Source organism: Pavona decussata, unplaced genomic scaffold (assembly GCF_977016875.1).
Source record: "Pavona decussata unplaced genomic scaffold, jaPavDecu1.1 SCAFFOLD_215, whole genome shotgun sequence".
NCBI lineage: Eukaryota > Metazoa > Cnidaria > Anthozoa > Scleractinia > Agariciidae > Pavona > Pavona decussata.
Window position 1 is genome coordinate 3,085,383 of NW_028145620.1, and position 20,021 is coordinate 3,105,403.

At 37.8% G+C, this 20,021-nt stretch overlaps 1 protein-coding gene across 1 annotated transcript in view; it reads right to left on the reverse strand.

Annotated features, from left to right (window-relative positions):
• LOC146460046 (putative insulin-like peptide receptor) overlaps window positions 1-20,021 on the reverse strand; it is a 34,693-nt gene that overhangs the window by 2,095 nt on the left and 12,577 nt on the right. Inside the window, exons 5-26 of the mRNA XM_085088692.1 lie at window positions 16,310-16,493; window positions 14,279-14,496; window positions 12,859-13,015; window positions 12,187-12,249; window positions 11,078-11,113; window positions 9,669-9,838; window positions 8,885-9,121; window positions 7,754-7,980; window positions 6,945-7,151; window positions 6,468-6,543; window positions 5,705-5,760; window positions 5,012-5,083; window positions 4,127-4,304; window positions 3,550-3,679; window positions 2,938-3,008; window positions 2,202-2,344; window positions 1,919-1,983; window positions 1,364-1,490; window positions 1,134-1,234; window positions 955-1,010; window positions 828-884; window positions 422-494 (exon numbers count right to left, since the gene is read on the reverse strand). Coding sequence (XP_084944818.1) covers window positions 422-494; window positions 828-884; window positions 955-1,010; window positions 1,134-1,234; window positions 1,364-1,490; window positions 1,919-1,983; window positions 2,202-2,344; window positions 2,938-3,008; window positions 3,550-3,679; window positions 4,127-4,304; window positions 5,012-5,083; window positions 5,705-5,760; window positions 6,468-6,543; window positions 6,945-7,151; window positions 7,754-7,980; window positions 8,885-9,121; window positions 9,669-9,838; window positions 11,078-11,113; window positions 12,187-12,249; window positions 12,859-13,015; window positions 14,279-14,496; window positions 16,310-16,493 — 2,704 coding nt within the window. The remainder of the gene's footprint in view (window positions 1-421; window positions 495-827; window positions 885-954; window positions 1,011-1,133; window positions 1,235-1,363; window positions 1,491-1,918; window positions 1,984-2,201; window positions 2,345-2,937; window positions 3,009-3,549; window positions 3,680-4,126; window positions 4,305-5,011; window positions 5,084-5,704; window positions 5,761-6,467; window positions 6,544-6,944; window positions 7,152-7,753; window positions 7,981-8,884; window positions 9,122-9,668; window positions 9,839-11,077; window positions 11,114-12,186; window positions 12,250-12,858; window positions 13,016-14,278; window positions 14,497-16,309; window positions 16,494-20,021) is intronic.

Genomic DNA, 20,021 nt, shown 5'->3' on the forward strand with positions numbered 1-20,021 from the left:
TCAGGATGGGGTCATCCAAAAAAAAGTGATTTCAAGGGGGCCGAGTAAAATCATTTTTGATGGACAGAACTCCACAAGCATAGAATATGGAAGGTCTCTCAACATACGCCTGAGGAGTACAGTACAGACCACTAAGATTTGACTTCACTGTTGTTGTTGTTGTTGTTTGTTTGTTTGTTTGTGCCTTTGGTCCCACAACATTTCTCTAGTCTAACATTATTTGAGTGAAATCTACATGTTCGACATAGATTAACCACAGAAAAGTAACTTATGATTCAAAAGTAATTTATGCTGTAGACTAAGATACAACACCGGACTGAAACACGAAAACAATAACGAAGGGCTCGTCCCTCATGATGTGGTTTCACGAAACAGCTGATTCCGTAAGATCAACACGAGTTTTTTTGCAGTGCTAACTCACCAAACATCGCTGTTGCTCGTAAAGACGCCGTCTTTTAATGACTCAGGCGCCATCCACCGAACTGGAAGCAAACCTGAAAAGAATCGGACATTTTTAATCAACAATGTCAAACAAAGGGAGTGGTAGCCCAGTCTCCCGATGCCAAGGGCTGCACGGCTCATGTTAAAAACGCTCCACTTAGCAGAAAGAAATTATAAGAAAAGAAAAGAGCAGTGTTATTCTTTTTTCTATTGGAGATCAGTGTCGAGTTCTTCCATCTAGCTTCATATCGCCGGTCGCTAGATGTACAGGAGTTAAAAAAAAACTACTGTAAAACGTATAACGATAGATGGGTGTGAAGACTGCAAAGCGAGCAAATTTGAATGCGAATCAATGTCAACTGTGCACCAATAAACAGAACTTTTACCTTTTCCTCCTTTTCTGTAGTAGTCTGTTTCATAAATATCACGAGTCATTCCAAAATCTGTTAAAAGAGGGGAAAACATTGAAATTATCCAGCAAGCAAACAATACAGACAACAGATGACGCCTTACCTCCTATTTTGACTGTGAAGTCTGCGTTAACCATACAATTCCGCGCGGCAAGGTCCCTGCCAAAATTAAACACAACACGCTGTAAACCATTTGGGATAAATACTGCAGGCTTCGACCACTACTATTTCTCTTGTGGAGTCCTCAGCAGGAAAAACTAAAACAATTTTCATGTACAATACCTGTGGACATATTTCCTAGCTGCAAGGTACGCCATCCCATCGGAAATTTCCCCAGCCATTTGAAGAAGTTCTTGAAGCGTTGGAGCGGGCAGCGATCCTTCCTGATTAAGACAAATAATAAGCACCGTAATATTGCGAACACGACTCTTTGTAAACATGGAGAAAGGCATTTCATTCTACCTAGTACAGATGTTCCCGTGATTTGCAAAATTGAAAACAACTATCCTCACCCCTGGTCGGCGTGATCGTAAGAAGTTCTTGAGATCGCCATGTTCCATAAGCTCCATGATAACAAGAGTTGGTTGTCCTTCTGAGACCACACCCAACAGCCGTACCACGTGGTTACTAGAGAATTCTCTGAAGGGAAAGCGAAGTGGTAAGTGAACAAATATAATGTTTCGTTCCCTCTTGACTGAAGCTAAAGCTACAGCCACTGTTATAATGGGAGATGTCTGGTGTAACCTGTTTGCAGGTTAGTTACACTAATCATTCCTCGATTCGACGCTAACTTGGCCAATCCTAGTATTAGGCAGGTAGGATAAAACAGTTGAGGAATCTTTACCGGTCATGAAATGGAGAGACCCTAGTTATACTGGGACTCGGAGTTTTTCTAAACTTCCTATCCCGGTACTAAAATGAATAAAATTGTTTTGTTATACGACTAAGCTCTTATTACGACAACACTTGACATTCGCACCAGTGTATTCTGATTATCACCCCTCCCCCAACCTCATAAAAAAAAACAAATACCACACGACTTAGTTCTACTAAACAACAAGTCTTACTTCATCACAGAGGCTTCTTGAAGAAACTCCACTCTGTCTCTAATTGATGCGTTTTCACTCACAGTCTGTGGCAGGAGAGAGAACACGAGTTACTTCTTTGTTACTTAAAACAGGATATGGACTATGATGGCATGACAAAAATGTAGCGTGGCGAGCACGAGCAAATTCCCGATAAAAATCGATTAAAGCGACGTGAGTACGAGATGTTATAACTAAACAAAGTGACTCAGGGAAACTGAAGTGTTAAAATATTTTAAAAGCAAGTCTGTTTTTAATCTGTTACCTTGACTGCCACTCTACAGAGAGGAGCATTAGGAGAAATGTCTTCAGCCTCTCCCTCGTAAACCATTCCGAAAGAACCATTTCCGAGCTCACGAACAAGCTTGATCTTCTCTCGAGGAAATTCCCACTCGTCAGGAATATACACTAAAAGGAAAACCAAACATTAAAAAGGATGAATGTCGTCCAGTGGGGCTAGAGTTAATCTCTGGTGTCTTACTGAAAGGACACGACAGGAGAACAACCATCATTTAATGACGCTAACCGCTGCACAACCGAGTTGTCAGTGCAGCTGCAACAAATATTAAGTTATGTCATAAGCATGCCTGCTGGGCCAAAGAAACGACAAATATATTCCCACAGCCTGCCTGCTAGCAGTCTCACTTGAACGAGTTATTGCCAGAGGCTTTTAGCTGCGGAGTCGACATCTTCTCAGTAAAGGGAGGCTTGACTGCCAAGAAACCCCGACATAAAAAATCAACCGAGTAAGCTTACCCCTGTATTATGTCACAAGTTGGTAAAAGAAAATCAAAGAATCTAAAACATTAAAACGAATCTGGAACACGACAGAGACGCTTTCCTAAAAGAAAAGGTAAGCGTAACAAGCCGCATCGAACGCCTTTGCCAAAGTTTAGCTAGGGTTTTGCCCTGGTCTCGAGACAAAAAGCCGGTATCAAATTAATTAACTGCACGTTAAGTTCTAAGTCAACTGAAACCAGCAAAAGGATTGCATTACATACCATCGGTAGAAGTCATGTATTCTGGATTAACTGAAGCGTACAATACCCCAGGAATCTGTTCATCACTGTATCTGAAGCCAACAAATAAAAACACTTCCATCATTTACAAACAATTAGAAGTCCTAAAAATAACATCATTCGTTTGCCGAGGTTTAAGTAGTAGAATCTCATTGGTCAAGGCATATTCCCACAATCAAAAGAAAACCGTTTTGTTATCATACAACAACTATGATTTCCATCTGATCTGCCAATCTTTTGCTCTCTAACTTCCTGAAATGTACCATCAAAAAACTAAAATCTATTTCGAACTTTTGTTTGGATAAAGGAGACTGAAAACCGTCCTTCTTGTTTAACAAACAACTCTGGTGCGCTCTTGTTCCTATTTTCCCGAGCTTACTTCACCAAAACCCAAAACTATAAACTATAAACGAGTGCGTTTTACACATCCACCATCACAACTCACCAACCTGATCGCTTGAACTCATTGCAGTACATACTTTTCTTTTACGACATTTCACTAATAACATAACTGACTGGCTAAGCGTTGGACATCACACAGTACAGTGAAAAGGTAAACAGAGCAGTGAGTAATCAGGTATTAATTTGCGTTACCTCTTGTATCTCTTACGAGCAAAGTACCAGACAAGAAAACCACACGCCAACACAAACACCACACTAGCAGTGAGACTGGAGCCAACAACTGTTCCCAGAGGGAAGGCATCTGTCTCCTCGCCGGACGGCTCTGAAACAGACAAGAAAAGAAATTGTAACCAACATTCATTAAGACAAGCGCTAAGCCAATAAAGCGTGTAAACACATTAGGAAAAATTATTTACTGAAGGGGTAAACAAACAAACAAATTCATATTTCTAGCAGTTTCTGCAGATTAAAAAATCTTAAACTTTTTCTTTAACGAAATTACAGAAAATTGCAACCTCTCACACGTGACCAAACAAATTGCCAGAAAGGTGGCCGCCTAAGACAGTTCGCAAATATTCTGATTAGACTGAAAACAAATAACGAAAAGCAACTTGGCGAACACCCTAAACCCTACCGATAACTCCTTAAAACTGACCAGGGTTCACTTCGGTAATGCAGACACATTCAACAGCTGATGTACAAGTACACTTCACCTAAAACTAATACGCTAGTACTTTCCAAGCAGAAAAAGCGGCTTTGCCGATCTTACTTGTTGATTCTTCTTCTTCTCTTTTCAAAGAGAAGTACAGTCCGTCGCTCCAGGAGCCGTTTCCCGCAGGAGTGATAGCTCGCACACGAGCAGAATAGTTTCCATAACTAAGTCGCAGTTTCTCTGTGAATGAAGACACTTTTCCACCGCTGCAGCGTATCATAGGAGCATTATTTTCCTACACATTGAAAAAGAAAAACAATTGCACAAATTTGCGTAGCATTCACCTATCTAGGTGCCAGGATGAAATATATCATCCTTAGCAGTGTCATATTTTAGTTCCTGTATATCTTAAATCAGATAACCTGTTCACAGCCCTTCTCTTTTCCCGTTAGATGGGTGAACGCTGACAAGAATTATAAACTGCAGGAAACTCATTTAAAGCGCGTTAATACCGGGGGGGGGGGGGGGGGGGGAGGATTCTTCACTCCTTTTTGAACAGACTTTATTGTCTGTTTACCACCAGCATCCGATAATGTCAAATGTTAGAGTAAACTTCATATTAAAGGACCCTGACGTAAAACAATCATAGTTCAGTATTTAACTTTATCTCCATCTAAGACAGACATCTGTCGAAAATGTACATATAACGTTTCTCCCTACCATACAATGTACTTCGATACTTCACTTTCATTCTCTCCATAACGAACAACCTTTCTTGGAAGGGGCACATTGTGTTGGTTGACAGAGGTTAATCCTTTACTAAGTCTATCTCTGACTGATATGCATCTCTCCCTACGTCCAAAAGTTGGTTCGGGTCTTAAGCAGTTCACAGGGAGTTCTACATACTGGTCACCAGTAAGTTTAACATGCCACAGTTTAGTTTCGCTTCTTTATATTTAATGATCATTGCAGAAGATTTTATGTGCTCTGCCATGGACCTACCAGTCGTATCTCTATGTCATATTTCAGAACCACTCCATTGGGGTCCACTGGGGGATCCCACCCCAGAGAAAACTGAAAGAGATAACAAGTCAAACAACGTTTGTAACAAAGAAATAAATCCAGTGTACACTGCATTCCACCCATTCACGGAAACTCTGGCAGATTCAGAGGAATCTTAATCTTCTTTGGCAAATGTAATAACAACTGAGAGTTCTTCCTCTTAAGCAGTGATGGATACCAGGATAACAGACCGATCTAGGATATAACCATTATCGTGGGGCGCTATAATCAGAAATTGGCTTTCTGATGAAAGTCCTTAGTTGCGGCACAGCATACACGCTCAAGTTAGCTAAATTTATTACGCATCACTGTGCAATAATGAAAGTATCTGGCTCCAACAGTTTTTATTATTCTATTCCCAGGTGAACTAGTGTGAGCTGCCAAGGACCTGGTCAGTTTTGTAGATAGCCAATGATGGGGAGAGGCAGCTTGAGTCCAGGAACGCTTGTTCAAAGGCTGATTAATACTTACTCACGATTAAAAGTTAACCGAGGTTTCCATTTCACCTTCAAAAGCTAGTTTTAAAAGCGTATATGTCAAAACCAACAATGATGGGTCCCTTGACATAAGGCTCCTTTCAGAAATTTGGGAAGAAGAAAATTACCTTTAAGAAGGAGCAGTAAAATTGTTTACCTGGTTGTCAGTATTCAGTTTCAGATTCAGAGGTCCTCCAAGATCATCAGCCTTATCTTAAACAAATAGGAGAGAAAGAAATAACGGAAAATCAGTGAATAGGTTCAAGATCAATTGGTACAATTCTTATGGGTGCAGTTCTCGTCACCTGACTTCACTGCCAAGTACACTTTACGGTTAAGGAATTCTCCAATAAATATTATTAGTCATTGTTGTTGTTGTTGTCGTGAGTAAATGTTTTCCTGTCAAAAGATTAGATTTCGAGTTCTCAAGCCCTGTAAAGTCTGGAGATTTCCACAATAAATTAAGTTTGAATGAGGTTTCAGCAAGAGTAATTATTGGAGTGCAATCAAGCTTGCAGCACTTACTTTTCTTAAACGAATGTGAAATACGTTAAAAATCAGACATTTAAACTGCCACTGAGAGGTCATTGGTTCGAATCCCGTTCAACCCTGAGAATTTTTTTTTTTTGGGCTTTCTTTCGCAATTGCTTAAGTAGCGTACATAAATGCAATAGTTTTTCTTCTAATAAAACTTTCCCTCTCGATTCAAAAATATGATTTTATACATTTCACATTCACTTATTCATCCTAAATGGTTATATTACGAATTCAAAAGATGACCAGCTCCCAGTTGGCTTGATAGCTCAGTTGGTAGAGCACTGTAGGTATCGCAAAGGTTACAGGTACAAATCCTGTTCAAGCCTGATTTTTTTAGTCTCACTTTTCGCAACTGCAGTGGTCTTTCTTCTACTACAACTTACCTTTCTTGTTCGTCATTCCTTTTGTCACAGCACAAGATGTGCCAGTAGCACAACCAACCTTTGTACATGCACACACCTGTCAACAGACAAAAACGTTTCATTCTTCTAGCCATGACATGTAACAAATCATCCACAAACAATACTAATGTATGGAGAAATCAAGCAAAATGGAAAAGATGCCACAAAGTTCTCGGAATGCCTCATAAAATTAGTTTAGAAACAATAAACAAACAACAGAATAGCCACGTGCAATGAAATTAGAGGTTTTAAAGTGCTTTATACAGGGGAGTATTCGAGGAGTATCAACAATAATTTTCAAATGCTGAAAACACAGCTTTTTGATGCATTCATACTTATGAACAACGGAAATGAATACTGTGGATGCAGACTTACATGAACTAGTCAGGATGATTAAAAAACGAACGGTATAAAAAAATTACAGTGAATAATTGTAATAAGCAAAGCAGTATGGTTTACCGTAATGGTATAATCTGAGAAATGTTTCAACTTTGTCAGGGTCACAGTGTTCTTTGTGCCATTCAAGACTAATGTCACATTGGAGAAAGCTTTAGCTGTTGAATCCGTAGGCTTTGCAGAGGTTGTTTTGGCAGTGGTGGTTGATCCATTAGAGGATGCTGTTGTTTTACCACTTGTAGACACGGTGGTCAATTGACATAAGGGGTTCTAAAAGAGAGAGGTAGCAAAGTGGGGTACTAGATCAAAGTTACAGTGAAAAGTATGTTTTGTTACTTGAATTCTAAGGAATAAAATAAATAAACAAATAAAATCCCCCACAGGGACTGTTACAGTGACTAATAAGCTTGTGGCACAGATTGCTAATTTCTCTGCTCACTCTGCCCTCCCCCCTCAATCGTCGCTTGTAGATCACTGTTACAGTTACTCTACTTATAGTTTGTGGCAGGAGCTTGTTCCCCCACCCCCCCCCCCCCCCACCCCCCACCAATTCTGGCAACCCTCCAGACATCAGTGCCGCCGTTGCTCTGAACATAGTTTGTGGCAAGGCCTGACTGGCCCATCTCTGGGACCTGCCCCCTACTTGTACATTATCATTTACTCTGCCGGATTAAAGATTGTGACAGGAGTGTTGTTTGCCCCTTCCCCCCAATCCCTAGCACCCCTCAATACTACAAGCTCTTCACTTGCACATCATAACTGCTACATTAATTTTACTGTCATTATATTACCCATCTTTAGCAACTTTCTACCCTGCCCTCTCACCTGTATACCATTTTATATTTTACGGTTCCTCTGACTATAGTACTTACCAGTGCGTCATTGCTACAATTGGTGTGATTGTAGTTTGTAGCTGGGGTGGTTGATGGTACTATAGATTTGTTTGTTGGAGGGTCCTTGTCATCATTCTCTTTAGTAAAGATTGTCTTGTATAACTTGTCCTGGAACTCCTTTGCAAATTGTGCTGCTAGTTTTTCTGGTTTTACTTTTTCCTTCTTGTCATCATCGCAGTTGCAAGTAATGTTTGTCTTGCAACTCCCTGCCAGAATAGAGGAAACAATAATAAATGTGTCTATCAGACAAAACGAAAAAGTTTAAACTAACAAAGTTAATGACCTGTTAAAGAATGCAGGATATTAAAGCCTCAAAACAGTGGTATATGAAATAGACATAACACGCCCCACGCCCTTCAGACAGTTGAAAAAGGCATTTACAGTTCATCATCAGTGCAGTCAGACTAAGAAATGCAGCATCACGGAAGCCTCAAATCTTCTCTTCAGATCTTTGGGATTCACCTCTTGATTTGAAGGCAGACTTCTTTCTAGTCCACAGCAGACTATTAGGGTGACTCTCCATTAAAGATGTTTGTGCAAATTCTCATGTTAACACTGTACAAGGTTGGTCAAGCAGAAGGAAACTTGGTGAAATTTCAGCATAGCCACAAGTCATCAAGGAAAGTAACATCTCTCATTATTTCACAGTGAAAGAGACATTTTAGAAAGCGAAAGCAATAAATTTTCAAGTTACATTCAGATGTAGCTCAGTGTTTGGGAAAATTGTTTTAAATAGGGTTAACCTCATGTTTTCCCCTTTCGGGAAGAGTTTTATTGATTAGTTGATTCCTGAATAAAATGTTACGTTACGTTACGTTACGTTATGTCATGTCATGTTATGTTGTCATGTCTGACCTATTGAAGGGCAATGTGCAAGTTCATGACTATTCAAAGTCATTTGAATGTACTTTATTAGCATGCAAGTCATAAACCCACATACAAATGGAATGCTTTCACCTAGCTACACTCTGATTGGCTTAGTATTGCCATTTAAACCTCTCCCACATCAACTTTAACTCCCAAGAGATCTGTGTTCAGTGCTCTGTGTTATTAAGTGTCTACGCCAGAGTGTCACTACAAGTATTCTGCAATACAGATCAGACCCCTCACCATCAGGATTCTTATCACTGTCTCCTTCTTCTTTGTTATCATTTTTATCACGTCGACTGCTGAAAACCTGTCGACTACACCAGTCCATGTCTTGTTTCCAAGGTGAATAATCACTTAAGTCATACTTCACAATATACTTGGTGATATTCCCATTAGGGAACAAAGGAGGCTGCCACTTGACAAGCAATGCCGAGGAATTAATGTAGTTTGCCTCAAGACCAACTGGCAAGGATGGAACTGTGAAGGAGGGTAAACAGTCATGTTAGTGTCCTTAACTACTTCTTTTTACTAAAGTCTATCTAGAGACAGAACAATACACCGCAAGTAAATCCACATGCAGTGAAACACTAACTTTCACACCAATTGCCAATGACAGTTTTATTTCTAAGCAATAAAGATTTTGAGTACTTTAAAGAAATGTAGCAGCAAAATTTGACTTCTTATTCCATGAAACGTTTTGTCAGACAAATAAGACTAACACTTAACCCAGTCTGACTAAATCTGTGCGAGACTATTTATGTGCAAATATCTTTAGTTAGTTTAAGTGTAAATTTTTAATGGCTCTTGACATTTAAACTTGATGATGGTGTCATGAAGATGTTGAAACGTTGTTCATTTTTATTATCACTCATTTACAGCACTATTTCATTAAAAAGTTTCTATTTCATTGACATTTTTGGCTTCATTCAATTTTTGTCAACTATAATTTTTCAAAATGTTTGTGTCATGAAAGGCTCATTAGAAGATGGAACAAGAATTGTAAGTAAGCTAACTATTCAGTTACTTTTTTCCGTGGTCTGTATGAACACCAGGTTACTCTTGGCTCCCTCATTTTTCAGAACCACTGCCTCCACTTGAAATGCATACAGGGTAAAGGGCTTCAGTTTCTCGATGTATTCCACAAGTTTGCGCGGCTTGCCTGATAAACTGCTTAATGGTTTGCTGACATTTACCCTGAACACAGAGAAGAAAAAGAAAAGGACTAATGAGTAACAATCCTATGGATAATTAATGCTATTATTATACAGGCAGCCCAGTGCAGGATATGAGCAACTGCCTGACCTGTTCCCTCCCACTGCAGTCAACTCTTACCTTGTGGACATCTTACTATTATGGACACCCCGATAGTACGGACAGTAGCTAAATCCCCGATAAAAACAAATTACAGACGTTTGACTGAAATAAATTCCTGCTATTACAGACTCTAGCTATTAAGGCTGTATATGAGAAAGCAATCAGTTTCCCTAATCAATGATTAAAAATAATGTCTTGAATTATTAGCGTGGCACAAGAACACAAACTTAGTTGCATCAAGAATACCAAGGTGTTGCTTTGAGGCTAAAATTGGCAGAAAAATTGCTGGCTACTTTCTCCTAAACAAGGATGATGACTTCCACTTTTATTCAATACATTTTAGGAAATATAACTATCTATGATACATCCAAATTGAAGATATTTTCACCATTTGGTTTCGAAATATTCTAATGGAATCACTACTAACTCTGTTTTTGTTGTTGTTGTTGTTGTTGTTGTTGTTGTTGTTGTTGTTGTTATTGTTGATTCGGTGGAAATGTGCAGACTGTTAATCAGCTTAGCCTATATTTCATTCATTTAATTATTTGCACACCTTAAGTTTAGGGCATTTACCATAACACTGTTGTGTTAAGACAAGAATAATACTATGCTGTAATATTTCACTGCTAGGAATAAGTTTGTTGAAGGCTAGGTTTTGTTATATTGCTGTCTTAAGCTAGTAAAGTAGTTACATATTGAAAACCAACATGGTAACCCTCTCCTCTCCTTTTCTTTTATTTTTTATTTACTTAATGAGATAAATAAATGTGAAAATTGACGCTCAAAACAATACAACTTGCCTCAATGTTATACAATTTTGTGCACTTTAGTTACATGAGCCAACTTGAGAAACGTGGCACATCACTTCACAATGACTACATGTATCTACTCCTCAGGAAGGCTGAGTTAAAATTATTGTAAAGTACAAGTTCTTTCTCTCTTCCCTTTTAACCAACTGCATCTTATATTTTAGGAGCAACTTGTGCCATGTTGATTCTCCATTCAAACCAATTAGAACATAATAAACATTTCTCGCTGCACAATATACAATCACAAAGTGACGATGAAAAATAGTTTTAACAATTTTTACAAGCTATTGATCAGCTTAGTAATACTTACCCTGGAGTCTTCACTGAATGATCCACCCGTGTCCAGCTGTGCAAAGAACAAATTATACAATTCAAACTAACAAAATTCACTGTTACAGGCCTTACAGACATTCATAAAAAAATCCCAATTGAAAATACCATTATAAAGGTTACTTTTAACCTTCAAGAGTGACTTCCAAGAAATTTTTCTTTCACACAAAATCTACTAAATTTTTTTATTTTACTTAGTATGCAGAAGCCTTAAAGACCTAAAAGTAATAGTATCTGCTCAACTGAATTAAACACCCTTTGTGTTTCTGCATAAATCCAAACAACCTGAACTACATCACTCAGCATATAACACACTAACAATGGTTCCTGAGAAAATGCATTCTTAAGTTAGACCATGTGGAAAATTTATTTATAGTGAAGCAGGACAATAAATAAGCAGGAAAAAAACCAACAGAAGCAGAATGTAAAGAGACAAGAAAAAAAGGCATGTTATGTTCAACAATTGTCCTGGTTGAATCAACAGCACCTTTTTGGATTTTAGAGAGGTATTTCTTTCAGATAGATAATTTTAGTACTGCTTGTACTCAACTCTGGAACTGTAAATAGCCATTGACAAGTGCCTGATCACTGGCAGCAAACACATGCTTTTTTTTTCTTTGTTGAAATTATTATGGATGTTTTATCCTTCTTTCTCTCTTTGGCACAAGCTAAATCCAATATACCGTTTAACATACAAAATTTCAGGGAGACTAGACCCTCTTTCTTATAAATAGTGATCTTTTACATTGATGTGCTATTTTAATAAGCCTTACTGGTATTCTCTAGGTTAAGAGTAGCAGTTGAGTGCATGTCCTGTACATAACACCACTATCTTAAATTTGCTTCAAGTTCTGATTGGGTAACTGAGTTGGTTACATTGGTTCTGGTTCTTTAGAGTGATAACATTGGTTTTGGTGTTAAGATCCTCAATCAGACATTACTTGATTCTTTGCCAATAGAAGCACAAAGAGAAACAGTATACAATCTACAGCGTATATGGGTATGTATCATGGCTGATCCAATGATTCACAACTGTAGTCAACCATACCCTCATCATGCCAACTATATTCTGCCTGTATGCAAACTTACACATTTTCACTTTCCTTGCTACAAGCATCACGGTCATCATATTCTGTGATCTGCCTATTAGGACTAAAACAATAATAGTTCCTTTTCAGTCTGAATGCCACACTGATCTATTTATAATATAACAATAGCAATAATTATTAAATACTAAACACTAGTAATAATTAAAGATTAGAGAGTGCATTCAATGATCTCGATTCCAACTTCTCTCTCCTTTGCCAAGGTGGTGATGATGTCATCGGTACCTGCAAAATCTGCAGGAATGCCAGATATGCGTCCCGAGATCCAGTGATTTGTTGATTGATCCATACAATGTTGACTTCAAACGCAATTAGGAGTGTGTTCTTTCTACGTCAAACGCAATTATTACCATAATTAATTTAACAGGAGATTTGACAAATGCTGAAGTCAAGACTTTGAAAGATGACGAAACTTAAATAATACTCTTTTCTGCAAGCCCAAGAACTTCCTAACCTTGCACAAGAAATTGAGACTCTGAGACAGTTTGACCCATTTTTCTTGAAAGACTTTTTGACACCCCTGAGTTTATATTCACAATGTTCATCAGTAATATTTATACAGTACATGTAATTTATTATAAAATTACAAACATTACCCAGTTAAATGGTAACTATACCCAGTTAAATGGTAACTAGGAAGTGACATAACACTTACGCTTCTCTGTAGGACACAGTGTAAAACAAAACGTTCCTGTAATCATCATTAATGACAACTTCATCCCACTCCACTTTCATGCAAACTGGGCTACACCGTCTCCTTCCTGGTGGACTACCAACCTCCTCTAAAGTCACATTTATTTCACGAACATCACCTGAGAAATAACAATTTTTAAGCAAAATAATGTTTTACGTTGCAGAAGCAAGGCACTCACATTTCAGATTTTTGCTATCACATCACATCACATCACATAGAAAATGAAAGGTTGGGCTTTTGAAATGGTTCGTGTGTCAAACTGTTAATCTAACAGTTCATCTGAAAGAAACATTTTATAACATTACTCCTACAACTTTATAATTAGGACATTCCTCTGAAATAGAAGTGACAATAGATGTTTTTTTGAAAATTTGTCAAGTTATATGTATATATTTATGCTCCAATATTGAAATAAAAAGAGAGGTTCACCATATATTCGTTCTTAAGAAATGAAGAGTTGAAACAAGGCAATTAATGCATAATTTTGAAGAAAAATGGCTGTAATAGAGCATTTGCTAAAATCAGGAACTATTTTCTAGAAAGAATAGTCAACAGTTCATTTCATAGTTTGTACATAAATGATAGTGAGAGGCAAGTCTCTTTCAAAACTATTCCTGTCCAGTATTACTGAGACATTCAACAAAATTGTCTAATTCGTTACCTCTGTTTTACTAACGCCGTCAGTGTTATTAGTGCATGAAATCTTGTTAATCAAAACGTTATTTGCATAAAGTAGGAATGTTTGAATTCATTCAAAATATTGACATCAAAACCCTCGCTAGTAAAATGGACAGTTCAGTGGCCATTATAATTCTTTATGAATTAATGGAAGAATTTGAAACAAATTTTTCAGTAAAACTGCTACTCAAGAGGCTTAACTTTGCAGTGTTGAATTTGGTGGAAACAAAACACAGATTTGTTAAGAAGCAGCAAGAAACCATTATTAATTGCAGAAGGAGCTTCATTACAAGATGAATCGGTGTCAGCAAATAAAAACCTGGAGAGCAAGTCAAGGCCAGTTTTCTTCAGATTGTAATAAATTAAAGCATGCAGCTAGTGGAAAGGTAAAAATCCCTCGAAAACTTCCTCACCACACAGAAACCTTAGAAACTATGACTTCAGAAGTCCAAAAAAATGGCCAAAACATTGGCATCGAAGCCAACCAGCCTAGAGCGATAGACAGTTCCAACCAAAGTATACTTTTTGAAAATATTCTGCTGAATTTCAATTGAACCTTCAAAAATGTTACAAGGGACATGCTTCAAGGATGCCCACTTTTCAACATCTGGCTAAAAGCCTGACTCAATCTCAACAGGCCGGGTGGAGGGGAATCACATTATCTGTCACCTACAAATATTCCTATTGTTCTCTATATACTCACATGCCACAGCATTCCCATTGGTGGTGTCTGAGATATCAATCTGTCGCTTGCTATCACTTCTATTCCACTTCAAAATATCATCCACAAGAGGACTGATCCTGCTTGGGCACAAATATGGATTCAAATGTACCATTATTCCACCTGCACTGATGCTCAGATTCTGCTGATATGGCCACATAGCTTCCAGTTTGGGATTGTCAAGGATCGCCAGAGCATATCTACGTCAACATCAAATGACTTTTTAAATTAATTTCTTTGACAACTTGCATTGAACCATGTCCTCCTATAAAGTGACCTATAATGTCACAGCCAAGTAAACATAAGTTAAGGAACTAATCTAATACCCAGATCTTCCCACTCCCCACTCTTCCGGAGAGAACATCTGGTAAAATCCTTTTTCATGACATCATAATGAGTCAGAAATGTGACACAGAGAACAACTGCGTATGCTAAACATTTGTAGCAAAAAGACCTTGCTCACGAATTGCCCAAAATGGATATTCAAGATCAATTTGTCACCATAAATGTCAGTAATATTTCACCTACCATACTCAGAAAAGAAAATCAATGATTTCAAGTTTCTGGCAAAGAAGAAAGCCGCTGCTGAAGTTTTGTTGACAATGGTACCCAAACTGTGTGTATTACACTTACAAGTTGTATGTGTCAGATTGCCAAGCAAAAGTTCTCAACAATTTTAGACAACACTATAAAAAATTGTGAACACTTCCACAGAAAGCCAGAAGTGACAAGACAATGCTGCCCTAGGCTTATACAACATGGAAGTGGCGTTTTAAATATCAAAGAAAGCAGCTAACATTAAAGCAAACCCATCAAGCCACCAACAAATTCTCTAGCCCTAGTTGTTCAGAGCAAACATAAGTTATCAACTGGATGAGTCACCATCCAGCAAATAATTTACATATTGAATATTTTTCATATAGACCACCGAATCATGAATTAAACACAAGGGGTATCGAATGGTCCCATTCAATTTAAAAGTGCTCGCAAAATTTGGCCTTTGCTTGAATTGCTCGCAAAAAATACACGGGTGCTCGTTGCTCATGCTCGCAAAATTTTTGCAACTGCTCGCATTCTTGTTAACATCTGCTCGATTGCTCGAAATTTTGTTTATCCTGCTTTATAGTTATTTTTTATTCATATATAAACAATAAATCAGTTATGATATGGTTAAAACAAAAAGGTTAAAACATCCTTACCTCTGGCTTCAGTCTTTCTTCAACAGTTCAGCCTGTAACTGTTTTGGAGGCGCTGTATGTATTATCGGGAAAATGCATGAAGCTCCATGACAAGCACTTACGTTTAACATTTTACTATCTAAATATTTCATCATCGCAGGCTTTCTGCTTGAGAGGGGAACAGTTCCCCAGTTCAAATAAGTGATCTTTCATCTATTCACTTGTTTGTTCACCATCAATGGGTATATTACGAACTCACAACGTAACCAGCTCCCAGTTTGCTTGATAGCTCAGTTAGTAGAGTTCTGCACTGGTATCGCAGAGGTCAGTGGGATCCCGTTCAGGCCTGAGTTTTTTCAGGCTTTAATTTCACAACTACTTAAGTTGTGTGTATGACTGCAATAATCAATCGTGTTCATAGAAGCAGTGTCAGTTTGTAGAGCTCCTTTAATTTATTCTACTTGATTATTAGCTATCACTTGGCGCAAAACAACGTATCCTATTAATAAAAGAGAGATTCCGGCTGCATGGCGGAAAATTTACGAAGTACTCGAAGTGCTTGCTGCTTGCCATCCGTATTTTTCTTAAGTGCTCGCTGCACATCATCTGTATTTTCTAAAGTGCTCGCTGCTCGCAAGAAAAATTTGACAACTGCTTTGCTCACAAAAATAAACACACTGCTCGTTTGCTTGCAAATGCTGCCAAAGACCATTCGATACCCCTAACACATGTATGCCTAATTTATAGGTATAGGGATGCACAGAAATCTTGCCAAATGCATTAGTTGGATTACATTATTTGTTCCAATAGACCGTGACGTGCTAGATAAAGTTACCTGTCATTATACAACTTAGGCTTTCGTTCTGGTGGTCTTGTCAGAACTGGCACAAGTATTGGCTCAATTTCCTTCAGATTCTTGAGAAAGTTCAAAGATGTTAGAGTGGAAGACTCTCTAATCACAATGTAACCCTTGACTTTCTCAATTTGTCCCAAACTTTCCTCAAGCCGTGTTCCAATACCTGCAAAATACATACCAGTGCTGTTACTGCAGAAGACAAATTTTAAAGTAGTCCCAACACCTTTTGTTTTGGAAACAGCTGAACCTGAACTCACAGCAAACTCTCTAAAAAGCAACTTCTCTACATGTGGGCAACCGCTATATCATCTTGGTACAAATTGTATTATATTATATTACTACTACCCATTTATTCAAATGTTCTTATCTCAACCTTCAGTTCTTTGAAGGGGGTGTCACATAGAAGGCTTTTTGAAATGTCTATGTATATCCATAAGCTGGAAACTGTTATGAGAAAACGAGCTTCCCAGCAGTCGGTAATTTTGATGGCCAATAAACTAGTAGTTGCCATTGGAAAGTGAAGTGATGCAGATAAAGCACACATAGACGAAGAGTGATTTAGGGCTATCTCATTACTTGCATGTACTTAGATAGTTAACAGATGAGCAAGTTGACTTAGTTTGATATTGGATTAACTTGGCTAATGATAATATGCACATGCTGGGGCCGATCTAGGGGTGGTTCAGGTGGTCCGGTCGAACCCCCCTAAACTGAATGTAGGCGTATAAAAAACGCGTGGTTAAAATAAAGTGAACCAACTCAGCTAATAATCAATCTTTTGAAAATTATATTTCTTTGTGTCGTTGTACGCGAAAACAGCAATTAAAACAAGACAAATTTGTGCCTAGTTGAAAATGGCCTCTAGTACGTTTGCTTGAGCTGTAAAATTACTGCTTATTTTCGCTTACATGTCCCGCCAAAACTGACAGTTTATGCCAAATCTGCCAATCATTCGGCATTGCGTAAGGCCACGCCGTTCTTTGGAAATCAGAGTTGTGGATCAGAACGGCAACCCGGAGGATGTTGCTGGCTGATCCCATTTTTGAAGAATCATGAATCTTTAATTTGAATGAATTTAAAATGTTTATCCGTCTCGATTATTGTCAGTGTTAAGAAAATCCATCCTTTAAACTACTGTAGTTAGCCCAAAAATGGAGGTGACTTTAGAGCAATTAAACCACTTAAAATTGCCCCTAAAAATGCTGGAAATCGCATTTCAGAGGCCCTAAAATTAAAAAAGTTTCAAGGAGAGCATGCCCCTGGACCCCCCTAGGGGCCTACCGCCTTCAGCGGGCGTTTATCTGAACCCCCCTTCATCAAATCCTGGATCCGCCCCAGACATGTACATAGCCTGGCCTAACAACAGAGCTCATAAATGCTGTGTTTATGGCAACTTAGTTAGAGGGTGATATTATTTTAAGAAAAGACACAACATTTTTTATTTTATTTTAAAGACATGTTTCAACAGTTCTACTGTCATCTTCAGTTGAAATTAACACAGAGTACAAAGCTACACAGAATGCTACATCTCATTAGTCATAACAACAAAAGGAACCATCACAATGCATGATTACAAGGAAAGTTTTAAATTGACATGATACAGTTGATGATACAGTTGCCTCCTTAATAAACTACTATTACCATAACTATTGTTGGACCTCTATCTTGGTGGCCACCCAGTGAAAAAAGGAAAAGACAAAAAATTTTTGGGTGTCAAGATCAACAATCACCTAAGCTGGCATAACCACACTGATTACTTTTTTCAGAAGCTGAATTCCAGAATTTGCCTATTAAGGACGGTCCCTGCTCTTGTTACTGTGCATAGGTTCTGCGCATCTCAAGATGTACTCAAGTTTTCTATGGGTGGTGCCTACTAATACAGGGACATTTTTGCGCTGTTTAAAACTATGCAGAGAAAGCAGAACTTAGCAAGTGCTCTTGGTATTTAGAAAGAAAATTGGGGGGAACCATGCATTTTTCAGAGATAATACAATGTAAAGCTTCAATTTGATAAAAAATGCCATACATTTCTTTGTATTTTAGCACTTGTAAGAATTATTGTTTCTTAATTATCTCTAAAAAATGCGCGGTTACTCCCAATTTTATTTTTGGATTCCAATAGCCCTTACTAAGATCTGCTTTTCCTGCATAGTAATAAACTGTGCAAAAAAAAAAAACCCTGTACTTGTGGGCACTGTCCTTAAAAAGAGCCAATGGCTACCTCAATCTGTACTCCAGAAAGTTGCTTTTGAATTCTTTACCCAATCCACTCTTGAATATTACATACTTTTCAGTCTGGGGCAACACCCCTGATGACCCACTTAATTATAACACTGTTCAGGGTCCAGTTCTAAGCACTTTACTTGGCAGGTTAATTTTTGGAATTGCTTCACCCTTTGATAGAACCGTTTAGGACACTCATATCAATCGACAATGTGATAAATATGAAAAAAAATATGCATGATAATTAAAATAGATAATGGAGCATGCCTGTACATGTATCACAGTATTTTAATGATTACATAACCTATATACAAAATTTCACCCATTGAAAAACGTTGCTCATAATGTGGAAATGAGGTTCATTTTGGACGTCAATAACAGCAATCTGTTTATGGGTATTGTTCAAGCGAAAATTTGTGGAACACAACTACATGTACTATTCAGTAAACAAAATAGAAAAACAGTGGATAACAAAGGAAGGGAAGACAGACTTTATCAACAGATGTTGGGTGCCTACACTGTAAAATTAAATGAATTAAACATCGCCCTACACTATTAAGGAAGCGATGTGTTTGAGCGTATTCGATGAAAAACAAAAGTTCTCAATACGAATGGACATTGTAATTAATTTCTATGCTGTCATTCATTATAATAAAAACGAAGGAAAATGATTAAACACAGCTTCCAGTGCTTTTAAAGTAATTTACATAATTTTATCAAGTGTAAACAAACTCAGAGGGGAAACTCAAGTGAATGTAATTTTTGATCGGAAACATGTTTTTCAGCAAGATACTTTGATTGCAAGCGAAATTTTGAATGAAATGATTCTAAATCAACTACATTCGATGTTAGAATTGTAATAGGTTACTTTCAAATAGCACTGCTTACATTTCCTTAACTAAGCTCCGTCTTCTTGCACAAACAAAGAAATGAATACTCTTGAGGATTCATGCCGAGAGACAAAAGAGACTGCCAGCAGAGGTAGGCTTTGTGCGGATGCAAAGCATCAAGGTACCCCACTTTTTTTGGCCGGCGTGTTTCAATGGGCACAATTTCATAATGTACCAGTAACGGTCAATATTTTTACCAAAAGCAGTTGTCGTCATTGTCCTATTACTATTATTATTATTATTACAAATTATATCATTATTGAGAATGATGTATTAATCAGTAAATGACACAGGCATACTTGGAAAAAAAAAATGCGAGTACTCCTATCAGGAGTCGAACCTTAAGACCTTCTAATCACTAGTTCGGATGCTCTACCACTGAGCTACAGGAGACTCGTGGGAGCTAAGGTGGTTAAACTAGGTTCATGGGACAAACATCCTGCATACTGCTAGGATTGGAATGTCAATGTGTGGCATATGCGCAATGGAAATATAATAATAATATAATAATAATAACTACTTATATAATGTGATGGAATATGTTAAGCCTGGTGAATAAATGAGAAATTATGATGTAT